At 46.0% G+C, this 12814-nt stretch overlaps 1 protein-coding gene across 1 annotated transcript; it reads right to left on the reverse strand.

Annotated features, from left to right (window-relative positions):
- Positions 1 to 507: 507 nt before the first annotated feature.
- On the reverse strand, positions 508 to 12473 carry Gpkow (G-patch domain and KOW motifs). Its single transcript, XM_041644265.1, has 11 exons — positions 12304 to 12473; positions 11075 to 11235; positions 10847 to 10971; positions 7872 to 7981; positions 6383 to 6596; positions 3276 to 3408; positions 2517 to 2655; positions 2190 to 2313; positions 2029 to 2098; positions 746 to 831; positions 508 to 663 (listed from the first exon to the last, which is right to left on the reverse strand). The coding sequence occupies exons 1-11, from the start codon at positions 12471 to 12473 to the stop codon at positions 529 to 531; spliced, it is 1467 nt and encodes a 488-aa protein (XP_041500199.1). The 3' UTR covers positions 508 to 528.
- Positions 12474 to 12814: the final 341 nt, after the last annotated feature.

The raw sequence follows: 12814 nt of genomic DNA on the forward strand, positions 1-12814 counted from the left end.
AGATCTCATCATTTCTTTTTTTTTTTTTTGTTTTTTCGAGACAGGGTTTCTCTGCGGCTTTGGAGCCTGTCCTGGAACTAGCTCTGTAGACCAGGCTGGTCTCGAACTCACAGAGATCCGCCTGCCTCTGCCTCCCGAGTGCTGGGATTAAAGGCGTGCGCCACCAACGCCCGGCAGATCTCATCATTTCTATGCTCCAAGAGGGAACTCTGTATTGGATAGGTAATTTAACTTGTCCTGCACCCTGAGCAGGGAAATGAGGCTAAGAAATGAAGTAGCTCCACCTCAGTCATCTCAGTTCCCACCTGAATTCACAGCTCACATACTGGTTTTGATGTCATCTTCCCACTTTTTAAAATGGGTTTTATTATATTCTAAATTTTGGTAAATAGTCTGGTCTATCAACTCACACCTCTGTTCTTGCTCCTCAAAGGAGGATAGAACAATTGTCTCCTATCTTCTCCATGGCATCCATTGCAGATTGCAACACAAATAGCGACAGCCTGGGGGATGACAGTGGTCCACATGTCAGTCTTCATCCGAGTTACTGGGACCCATGTACTGGCAGATAGCATCATAGTGGAGCTCTACAACCTGGTTCTCTCTCCCAAGTTGCACCAAAGCTTGACTCTGCACGCTGTCCCGACTCAGAAGAAGTCCCACCTGAGGAGGAATGGGGAGAGTCAGCAAAGGCAGCCTAGATCCTCAGTGATCTCCAGAGTCATTTCCAGGTGTGGGGACTCACCTTTCCAGCATGTGGTCCCAGCACCACCATCACACGGTGACCCTCTCCCTTGGGAATCAGGGTTTCCAGCATGTTTTCTGTCACGCCTACAGATGAGGTAGAAAGAAATGAGATCGCTGGGCGGTGGTGGCGAACGCCTTTAATCCCAGCACTTGGGAGGCAGAGGCAGGTGGATCTCTGTGAGTTTGAGACCAGCCTGGTCTACAAGAGCTAGTTCCAGGACAGGCTCCAAAACCACAGAGAAACCCTGTCTCGACAAACCAAAAAGAAAAAAAAAAAGAAAAAGAAATGAGATCCACAGCAAGGGCCAGCCTGGCCAGATCCTGTCAGAAAGGCCTTTGCTAATATTTATTAGAGCTACTCCCTACTCGCAGATAGGGTTTCTCTGTGTAGACTTGGCTGTCTGGGAACTCAGAGTTCTACCCGCTTCTGCTTGAGCGCTAGGATTAAAGGTGTATGCTACCATCGCCTGGCTGACAGAGCTACTCTTATATCTTGTTGATATACGGAGTCCCACTCTACCCATTTCACAGGTGAGAAAACCAAGTTGTCCACAGAAATAACCACCATACAGGAGCATTTTCCTACAAAAACTATTTACTGGGCATGTTCTCAAGCTGCCCTGCAGCGTGAGCCTACTATGTACTTCTTTCTGTAAAGGCAATAGTTTTGAGAGGGACAAATAGTCATTTTAATGTTAATCTGACATGGAAAATACACAGGACTTAGGTAATTCCTCCCAAGAAGTATGCGCTCTGAAGAGGATGCTGGACCGGGAACTCACTTTGTGTAGAGTAGACGGGTCTCAGACTCAAAGATCTGCTTGCCTCTGCCTCCCCAAATGCTGGGATTAAAGGTGTGCACCACCACCGCCTGGCTGGCTTTCCTTTTCTTTTTAAAACAAGATCTTACCCAGGTTGGCCTTAAACTTGTAGGAATCCTGCTTCAGTCTCCTAAGTACTAGAATGGAGCCTTCCTTTCTTTCTTCTTAAAAATTTATTTTAGATTTATTTTACAGGCATGAGTATTTTAGTTGCATGTATGTCTACGACTCCATGTGTGTGTCTGTTACTCACTAATGTCAGAAGAGGGCATCATATCCTCTAAAACTGCAGTTACAGACAGTTGTGAGCTGTCATATGGGTGCTTGGAATTGAACCTCTGTTTTCTGGAAGAGCAGCCAGTGCTCTTAACCACTGAGCCACCTCTCTAGCCCCTGAATAAACCTTTTCTTTATCATCCTCTAGGATGGGAACATCCCAGGTATAGTGATTCAGATTTACCTTCTAGAACTCGGCCTTCATCTGTCCGACACACACAAGTATCTGGGCTCGGGACATCTTCAATTGTCATCTAGAGAGATGAATGAGGAGGAAGTAAGATGTTAGAAAGTTAAAGGGCCCAGTACCTGGGTGAGGAAGGGGACAGGTTGTGGGGTTCATACCTTGGTGTTGTAATACCGGCCACCCTTGTGCAGTTTGTCAATGAACCTCACACGTAAGTCCCTGTGTAACCAGTGCTTGTTCTTAGTGGTTGTTTTCTCACTCTTTGCCACAGGTCCATCCTGTCTGTAGAGAAAGCCATCACCTGGCTTAGCTTTTTCTTCAGCCATGTTGAAGGCAACCTATCTTTAAAGGACATGCTGTAAAACCTACCCCACTGCTGCTCCCAGTTCCTTCTATGCCCTGCCTTGCCTTGGAAGTTCTCCCTGACTGCTTGAGCCTCCCCATACCTTGCCTTCTTCTGCAAGCCCAGAGACCCAGGCTCCTACCGATCTGGAGGGTGTTTCCGCTTCCTCTCTGAATCCTTCTGCCTCCTCTTTGAGTCCTCCTGATTCTCGAGGGCCTTCAATGACAAGGCTGTTCCAGTTGTTCTGTTCTGCTGCTCTGTGCAAGTTTTGCTCACATGGCCTGTCAAGGGGGTATAGGGACATCAAGGAGAAAGTTTCACTGGCATTTCTTCTCAAGGGCTAGTGTTCTCCTGCCAAAGGCCCCATTCCCTATCCACTTCCTTCAGGAAGTTCCTCTCAACCAGCCAGCCCACAGCAAAGACACAGCAAAGTCAACTGCCTAGTGTTAATGACAGGGTTGAAGACCTGCAGGGACCTCTAAGCTGCCCCCCACAACCATTACTGTTCTGTTTGCCTCTCCTTTGCGCACACCCTAAGCGTCCCGAGTCTCATATTTAGCAAAAGAGAGGATCATCACTCTTAAGACACAAGGACCTCCTGGTTTCCATGCCCATTTCTTGCTGCTTAGAGTGGATGAAGATGCAGTGTATTAGGTCAACCCTTTCTCAAACTGAACAAACTAGGCTGCGGATATGGCTCCATGGGAAGAGTCCACTCAGTACTGTAAAAGCTGTGGGTTCTATTCTTAGCACCACCAAACAAAAATTAAATGAACTATTTTTGTCCCTTCTCATGCTTGGCCTCTGATTGGAAGTCCCACACTACTCTTCTTCCATCCATATCCGGAGAGAGCCTGCCTGTTCCCATGCTTCCCCGAGTTTCCAGCTGTAAGAGTCTCACCTGGCTGTGAGGTGTGGCTATCAAACTCCTGCTGGGAAACAGGCCGTAGGCAATACTCACTAACAGTCACAATGCTGTTGCCTACTGCCAGCCGAACCATGGCCCGCACATTGTCAGGATCAAGGCCTTCTACCTAAGGTGGGAGGTAGGGATAAGGCAGGGGTAAATCGACTACAGCTGCTAGGTCTAAAATGTCTTGCCCTTACCTCCAAATGGTCTGAGCTCTCTGTGTCTGTCTTACCTTGCTGTGACTTGTTCATCTGTTTGGTTTGTTTTTGGATAGAGGCTCTCACTATGTAGCCCTGGCTGACCCATAACTCAAATCCACCAGTGTCTGAGTGCTCAGATTAAAGGTGTATACCACTATGCTCAACTGGAGGCTGTGGCCTTAGATGCCTAAGACCAAGCATGGTTCCTTTCTACTAAACTATGATTCCTAAGAAGTGGGACTAGGCATATGTTCCTGTCTCCCTTAGCAAAATGTAAAACAAAGACTTCTTTGTGTGTATATGTGGTGTGTGGAGGACAGACGTTCACATGAGGTGTCTTCCTTGAATGCCCATCACTTTTTTTTGAGACTATGTAACTAAGCCCTGGATGGCCTTGAACTTACTATATTAGCAGGCTGGCTTCAAAGTTCTGCAATCTGCTCGTCTTTGTCTTTTAAGTGCTGGTTAAAGGTATAAACCACCTTACTCCTTTGAATTTTCTAATTTATATGTGTGTGTATTTTGCCTGCATGTATGTGTCTGTACACCATGTCATGCGTGTGCCTGGTGTCTGCTGAGCCTAGAAGAGGGTGCAGGATCCTATGGAACTGGAGGTATAGACAGTTGTGAGCTGCCTTGTGGGTGCTCGGAATTGAACCAGGGTCCTCTGGAAGAGGAGCCAGTGCTCTTAATGGCTGAGCCATATCTCCAGTCTCACAATCAATCAATCTCTCTCTCTCTCTCTCTCTCTCTCTCTCTCTCTCTCTCTCTCTGAGACAGTGAACCTGGAGCTCATTGACTCAGCTAGGCTGGCTGGCAAATGAGCTCGAGTTCCACCTAGAGTCTCTACTCCCCAGCTTTGGGTTATAGAGGCATGTGTGCCTGGCTTTTGTGTGGATCCAAACTCATGTCCTCATGCTTGCATGCAAGTCAGTCACTTTACATACTGAGACCATCTCCCCGCCTCTCACTTTTTTTCAAGATAGGTTCCAGGCTAGACTAGTACTTAAGTTTCAAGGACATTGTGGGATACATCATTCTCTCCCTTTTGGTTGAGAACCGAGGCTCAAAAAGGCCCAGCAAATTGTTCTGGAGTACCTACCGAAGTAGTGAACAAGGCAGGCCTGCAAGAGTAGGACTTACAGGGCTGAAGGAGATAGCTCAGCAGTTGGGACAAGTCTAACTCTTGCAGAGGACCTGAGCTCAGTCCCCAGAATCCATGCTGGGTGGCTCACAATCACTTGTTAATCCAGATCTACGGGCAACCCAATATTGAGCATGTGTCCTCACCTATCCAAACCCACATACATACACTTGTTTTTGTTGTTGTTTTGAGATAAGAGGTCACTATGTAATCTTGACTGGCCTGGAACTCACCATGTAGACCAGGCTAGCCTCATATTCATAAAGATCTGCCAGCCTCTGCCTCCTGGGTGTTAGGATTAAAGGCATATACTACTATGCCTGGCTACACATTAACATAATTTAAGAAACAGTGCCATGAAGAGTTTAGATTGAGCGAGTTCCTTCCATTCTCACTTCCTGGAAATTTTGGTGACTGCTCTTGGTTGGGGGCTGCCCTGAACATAAGATAGAAAGATGGCGGCCACAAAGACAGCAAGGTCTCGGAGTCAATCAACTCTAGCTTCCAATTTGTTATGAAAAGTGAAAAGCAGATGCTAGGATACAAGCACACTCTGAAGATGATCAAACGGGGCAAAGCAACATCGCTTATTCTCACCAACACCTGCCAGCTTTGAGGCAATCTGAAATAGAATACTATGCCAAAACTAGTGGCAGTAACACTGAATTGGACATAGCAAGTGGAAAGTACAACAGAGTATTCTGCTGGCTAGGTCATTCTGGTGTTATTAGAAGCATGCCAAAAGAGATTGGTGAAAAGTAAACCAGAAAAGCTCTTTTTAAATAAAATTACCAGAGCTCATTTTATTGCTGTTTGCGTGTGTGTAACCCTCCCACAAATCCTGCTCTACTCTTTCAAATTCCTGGCCTCATTTTTACTAATTGTTTATATATCTCCATCCCTAAATAAAACCTGCTCAGTCCATATAATGCTACCTGTGTTTTCAGGGCTGACTGTTTGGCATTTAACTTTCCTCGGTTGCCTGTAGTTCTTTGTGTGGGGTTGAGGTCTCATGGGTTTTTCTCCATCTAGTCTGGCATGCTTATTGATGCCATCCTTGTTCAGCTCGTGCTTGGTGAGATTTTATGGATGTAGCTTCTGATTGTTGCTAGGAGACAGCAATCTTATAGCAAAGTCCTCCTTGATCCTTTGGTCTTACTTTCTGCCCCCATTTCTGCAATGTTTCATGAACTTTAGGTTCAGCAATGTTTTGTAGATGTAGCTATTGGGACTGGGCTCCACAAGCCACCATGTGGTTGCCGGGAATTGAACTCAGGACCTTTGGAAGAGCAATCAATGCTCTTAACCGCTGAGCCATCTCTCCAGCCCCTGGTTTATTTATTTTTGTAAAAGGGTCTTGTTTGCATCCTAGGTTGGCCTTGAACTCTTGGAAATTCTTCTGCCTCGGTCTCCTAAGTGCTAGTATAATAGGTATGTTCCACTATGGCCTGCTTCTTTCTCGTGGTTTTATTTTTTCCTGTTAGGTACTTCTTACTATTGACCCAGACCTCTATGCCTTTAAATTTTTTATTTTACTTTAGAAAGTTACTAGGCTGCTTTTGGACTTACTATGTAACCCAGGCAGGTCTTGAATTTGTCATCTCCCTGCCTCAGTTCCTGGAGTATTGGGATTATAAGCATGTACGACACTGGCTTGACTGGCAGCCTTTCTATCCACAATTCTTCCTCACTTGGGCCCTCAATGCAATCTTCCCTTCTACCTGAATGGCTTCAGGGATATGTTGGTTTCTTACCTTCCCGTAGAGGCCCCAGTAAGGGCCAGAAAGGACCACAACTGCTCCTCCAGGAATCAACCCTTGAAGTTGCCCTTCCTTATCCTTCTCTCGATCCCCATCTGGTCTTGGTGGGTGGTGAGAGCCAGTGGAGGCTAAGGCCTGGGCCTCCATCAGATTGGCACCTAGCCCTAAGCCTTTGGGCCTTAGAGAGTTGACTCGGGGCTTCACTACTCTGCAGAAAGAACACAGGCTTATGGGAGTACAAGTCTTCAACACTTTCCTGCCAGTGCCCAAACACACCCCAGAAATACTTAGTTTTAATTTTTGTATTTATGTGTGTATGTTTGTGTACCATGACACACATGTGAAAATCAGAGGACAACTTGTGAAGTCTATTCTCTTCTACCATGTGAGGCTGAGGTTGTCAGGTTTACCTTACCAATCCCACAGCTATATTTACAATTTTTTTTTGAGACAGGGTTTCTCTGTGGCTTTGGAGCCTGTCCTGGAACTAGCTCTTGTAGACCAGGATGGCTTCGAACTCACAGAGATCCACCCGCCTCTGCCTCCCAAGTGCTGGGATTAAAGGCGTGCGCCACCACCGCCCAACCTCCACAGTTATATTTAGATTACCCTTTTTGATATCACATTAGAACTTTCTGAGCTATAAAAATGCCAACTTTTCTTTTTTGGTGTTAGGGGCTGAATCCAAGGCCTCAAAGTATGACAAGCATACTGAGGTGCACTCTTAGAACCCTAAAATAGCAATTGCATTTGGTTCAAGTGAATTAACTTGTTGGGCATACTAGCTATTATATCTTACCTACAAGTGCCAAGTTAGGTTTGTATAAACAAATATAGCATTATCTCTATAGAAGAAACCATATGATATGTATACAGAGCAAGTAGAACAGTTCAGAAACAGTTCCATACAGTCTTATTTGACTACCAAATGACTTAGGAATTCTTTGGGATTTACATCTGTGAAGGGATTCTGTTTTTCAGTCCTAGGGATGGAACTCAGGGCCTTTTACATGCCAGGCAAGCCTCTATCATGGAGCTATACACAAGCCCAACAAAGGGATTACAACTCTATGAAGTAAGAGTAAACATGTTTAATTTCTGCTTTCTAGGGACTAAGGTCTGCCATGTGCACTTCATGAGTATAATTTCATTTAGCTCTTGCAACAAACCTGTGAAGGCAGCACTATCGCCTGCATTTTTCAGATGAGCAAACTGATCCACAAAGAGGAAACTTTATGTAAGTGGGATCTTTCTTACTGTTTTGAAGGCAACCCTGAGGTCATTTGATTATTGATTTATTCTGTTGCAACAACAAACTTGAACCTAGGTTCTGTGGAAACCAGAGTTTGGAACAGTAGTGGGCAACTATTGAACTGGTGAGGGCGATAATGATCTCCCTAACCACCTGGAAGGTTCTAGATTAAACCTAACCACAGGATCTTGTTCATACCCACTGTCCACCCCTACCCCCGACCGAACTCACTGACTGAAAGTATTGCCGATGCCTTTGCCAGGTTTCCATCCCATGCCCCGCAACATGGCCAGCCCGTAGGCCTCCACAGGGACTGCCTCATAGTCAGCTTCCTCTGGCACCTATTGGTCAGGCAGGAAAAGGAAGTCAGGCTTTGTTTGTGATGGGCTGTTTGCAGTGTATTTTCTGCCATTCATGAGATGACTTCCTACACCTCTGGCCCTTGAACATCACGTGTGTGCCTGGTTTCAGTGCAGGTCAGAAGAGAACACTTGATGCCCTGGAACTGGAGGTATAGGAGTATGGGACTTCAACCCAGAATTTCTACAAGAGCAACAGGTGCTCTTAACTTCTGAGCCATTGCTCTAGTACCCCTTATCCCCCAGTTGTTTTTTTTGGGGGGGGGTTGGTTTTTTTTAATGGTTTGAGACAGGATCTCCTTGTGTATCTCTGGCTGTTCTGGAACTCTCTATGTTGACTAGACCAAGCTGCCCCCTAACTCACAGAGATCAACCTGTCTCTGTCTCCCGAGTGCTGGAATTAAAGATACATACCACCACACCCTGCTCTCAACAAATATTTAAAAGAATCTATTATAGAGGCTGGAGAAAGAGCTCAGTGGTTAAGAGCCATGCTGCACATACTTACATGTAGGAAAAAATTATGCACATGAACTAAAAATAAATATTAATTCCTTAAAACTTTTTAAAGGAACTATTTTGTGCAAAGTGCTATTTTAGGTGCTGAGGATAAGGAACTAATAAAATGGAAAACCTCTTTTGGGGCTTATGTTCTAGTTGTCAAGACATTACAATAAATCAATCACGAAAACATGATATATCAGGTGGTGATACATTTATAAAGAAAAACAAAGCAGTAATGTGCACAGTGGCACTGCCCAGTATCCTAACTATGTTTGAGACAAGGAGGGAATGTGGTTTAAAGCCAAGAATCTGATACCAGCCTGGTAACACGGTAAAACCCTATCTCAGAAACAAAAACCAAAAATTGGGTAAGGGAATAGAAAGAGAGAAGAGTGCCACTGACAGTTAATCAAAGATTAAATAGGAGAAGGAGTGAGGCTAGGCGAAGGGTGCTCTGCTCTGAACAGACACAGCTGTAAAAAGTAAAGGTCTACGGGGCCTGGAGGCACAGGCCCCAGGGGAGGAGGGAGCAGATCTCTGCGAGCTCAAGGCCAGCCAGAACTCCACACTGAGACCCTGTTTCCCCCCTCCCCCCACCCAAAAAAAACAAGCGGGGTCTGGAGAAATGGCTCAGAGGCTAAGAGCACTGACTGCTGTTCCGGGGGACCCGGGTTCATTCCCAGCACCCACATGACAGCTTACTGCTGTCTGTAACTCCTGTTCCAGGGGATTCAACATCCTCTTACATACTTGCTGGCAAAACGCCAATGTACATTAAACAAACAAACAAACAAACAAACAAGGGAGCTGGAGAGATGGCTCAGGGGTTAAGAGTACTGGCTGCTCTTCCAGAGGGCCCAGGTCAGTTCCCAGCATCCATATGGCAGCTCACAGTTACCATGGATACAGAGTATCTAAAGAAGTGGGGACACAGGGGCGGGGAACTATGATGGACACAAAGCCTGATAGAGGTGGAGATGTGAAAACCAGAAGTCCAGGGTCATGATTGGCGACAGAATGAATTCAAGGCCATCTTGAACTACACAAAACTGTCTCAAAAAGAAGAAACCCAAAGAATATCTGAAGACTAGTGATAATGGTTCAGGTGAAAGAAAGGGTGTATTACAAAAAAATTACGAATAAAAGCTAAAAGGCTGAGCTCAAAAATGTTATTGAATAATAAAGCTTTATCTTTTACAGCTACCCCATACACTGCAAGTTGCCTCAGATCAACACATAACACACCGATTGAACACAAGTGTGCTTTTAATGGGCTGTTGCTGCCATTAAAAATACGCACACTAGGCCAGGTGGTGGCACACACCTCTAATCCCAGCACTAGGGAGGCGGAGGCAGGTGGATCTCTGTAAATTCGAGGCCAACCTGGTCTACAGAGCTAGTTCCAGGACAGGCTCCAAAGCTACAGGAAAACCCTGTCTCGAAAAACAAAACCAAACAACACAAATAAACAAAAAAACCCCAAAATGCTCACACCGATCTTTCTTTCCTTGTCAGACTCTAACCTTCCAGGCGTCACTGCTGCCACTCCTCTGAGTGTCCTAGCCACCTCTGCCTGCACTATGATACTTGCTTCCTTCCTTACCTTCACTTATTAGTCATACTTGGTCATGGAAAACAGAGGGATACTATTACAACCCTTGTCTGTTGAGGATTTTCCCACAGCTCTCAGTTCATTCACAGAAAAGACAACTCCTCCCTGTGGCTCAGAAGGCCCTTTTTCATCTGCCCCCCCCCAACTTTATCTATGGCCTGACCCCTCATTCATTCCAATCCAGTCACACTAGCTTCCTTAGTGTTCTTTAAGTACTACAGGTTAAAAAAAAAACAAAGAAGCTGGGGAGTGGTGGCACAAACCTTTAATCCCAGCACTCGGGTGGCAGAGGCAGGCAGATCTCTGAGTTCTAGGCCAACCTGGTCTACAGAGCTAGTTCCAGGACAGGCTCCATAGGTACAGAGAAACCCTGTCTCAAAAAACAACAACAACAAACAAAGCAACAAAAAAGAACAAAGAAAGAAAAAAGGAAACAAACAAATGTGGTTCTAAAGAGTGTGTAGTATCTTGACGGAAGCACTTTTTAAAAACACTATCTATTTGTTACACTGCTAATAGGGTGGAAAGAAGAAAGGCTAATCAGCAAGGCTTTGGGACGGACAGACAGACAGACGGACGGACGGACACACACACACACCCTGCGATGTTTCAAGAGGCTAGGCAGACAGGGACGGACGGACGGACACACACACACACCCTGCGATGTTTCAAGAGGCTAGGCAGACAGGGTAGAGGGAATGATGCAGGAAGGAGGCAAAGGGGCAGCTCACTGTCTCAGCCTGAGGTTCGCTGTCTGTTCCTTCCCCACCGGGACTGCATCCTTTCTGGATCATAGGGATGGTAAGTGTGGGATCAACACCTGCATTCTCCCTCTCCTCCAGGGACTTCTTGGATTCTAAGGAAGAATGGGAGGGATCAATGAGGCCATACTCTCTCCTTCCAACTTCCCCCTCTTCTATCTGCATTGGGGCAGAGCAGAGCGGGAAGGTTTCACTTACCCTCAATGAGCTCCTTCACAGCCAGGGACAGCACACCATCTGACATCAACTCAGTCCTAGTTTCTGAGGATGGCTTAGGGCTCTTGGACTGTGCTTGCCTGCGAGAGCCATTCTGGATCAATGGGATGACCAGTTCCTTGGGGGCTTCTGGAGGGTTCACACTGATGTGGGGAGAGAGAGAAAAGGTTGGGAAAGCAGAAATATCAACCCAGTCCTATGAACCATGTTCCACGGGTTACTTTTCACAGGTCCCCGCCCCCCACGCTCATTTCTTTTTTAACACTATCTCACTATGCAGCCCAGGATGGTCTTACAAACTCAGTCCACCTGTGCAGCCCCCTAGTGCTGGAATTACAAGCATGCATCATCTCTCCTTGTGTCCCCAGCTTTCGATGTGAATTGTGGAAATCATTCCTAGGTTCTCAACCACAATGACCTACAGATTCTCCCCAGTTCCAGGCTAGCAAACTGCTTTCCAGACAGCTGTCTTCCAGAAGTCCTTCCCTTTGGAATTCCAGATCAGTTTCTTTTTTTAAAAAAAATATTTTTTATAATTTATTTAACTTTATTTTATGTACATTGGTGTGACGGTGTTAGATCCTCTGGAACTGGAGTTACAGACAGTTGTTAGCTGTCATGTGGGTGCTGGGAATCGAACCTAGGTCCTCTGGAAGAGCAGTCAGTGCTCTTAACCACTGAGCCATCTCTCCAGCCCCAGAACAGTTTCTTAATTATGCCTCCCAAAACCTGATTTTGCCTTGTTCTCCAAATCGGAAAAGCTCCCAAATAGTTCAGACTATCATTCTCCCTTCTTTCCCTTTCTCTGAACGCACATGTCCTCAAGTCCCAACGACTTTTTGAGAATACATGCCTCTGCCTCTGGGCATCGCCCATTTCACCCCCCCCTCTCTAACAAACCTCCTCCTTCTTGCCATTAAATTATTAAATTTAATAATAATTAAACTAAATTTTATTTTTCTTTCTGCTTTTTTGTTTTTAAGATAGGCTCTCATATTGCCCAGGCCAGCGTTCAAATCTCGAGCCTCCTGCATCAGCCCCCCACGTGTTGTCATTATAGGCGTTTGCCGCCACTTCTAGATGCTTCCATAAATTTCTTACGGCTGTGTTTGAGGCTTTCCAAGTCACTGTCACCAAGACAACTCATATTCTGGCCTTCCGCGTACGTCCACCGCACTGAAATGCAAAACGTGAAAGACTCGGTGTTTTACCTCTGCAGCTCCCTCCCTTCCACAGTCTTTAAGAAATCTTTCTCCTCTGAGGCCCGTCCTTCGCCGACTCCGGGGTCTGCCAGTCGCCTCCGGGCAGAGGTGCGAGTGAAACCGAAAGAAATCGGGGCCGCTGAAGGGACAGCCTGCCTTGCACTTTCTGGGTCCGCCATCTTGTCTCAATTCCCAGGCTAGCGCGCTGCTTGCTGGGAAGTTTAGTTTAAGCTCAATACACTAGGGGCCCGCCAAGGAGCAAAAGAACAACCTATCCCACAATACAATGCTTCTAGGCCGGCCTTGAAGCCGTGGGAAAAAAACGATCCTGCGTTTAAACGCCTAACGTCATAGGAACGTGCCGCGCCAAACCTTCTGGGAAATGTAGTTCTCAGTGTAGTTCTTGTTAGAGGATCGATTCGGTTCTTGTGAGGTTTTCAAATATTTAGAGAACTACATTTCCCAGAAGGTTTGGCGCGGCACGTTCCTATTCACCAGCTGGCCTAGGTCTGAAAAAGCA

This window comes from Microtus oregoni, unplaced genomic scaffold (genome assembly GCF_018167655.1).
Source record: "Microtus oregoni isolate MIOR12 unplaced genomic scaffold, Mior012 000092F_ref0000046, whole genome shotgun sequence".
Lineage (NCBI taxonomy): Eukaryota > Metazoa > Chordata > Mammalia > Rodentia > Cricetidae > Microtus > Microtus oregoni.

Coding starts and splice junctions, on each gene's coding strand:
- Gpkow (XM_041644265.1), bottom strand. CDS start 12,473: ATGGCGGACCCAGAAAGTGCAAGGCAGGCTGTCCCTTCAGCGGCCCCG. Junction 11,236..12,303: donor GAAGGGAGGGAGCTGCAGAG/GTAAAACACCGA, acceptor TCCCCACATCAG/TGTGAACCCTCCAGAAGCCC. Junction 6,597..7,871: donor ATCGGCAATACTTTCAGTCA/GTGAGTTCGGTC, acceptor TTCTTTCTGCAG/AGTAGTGAAGCCCCGAGTCA.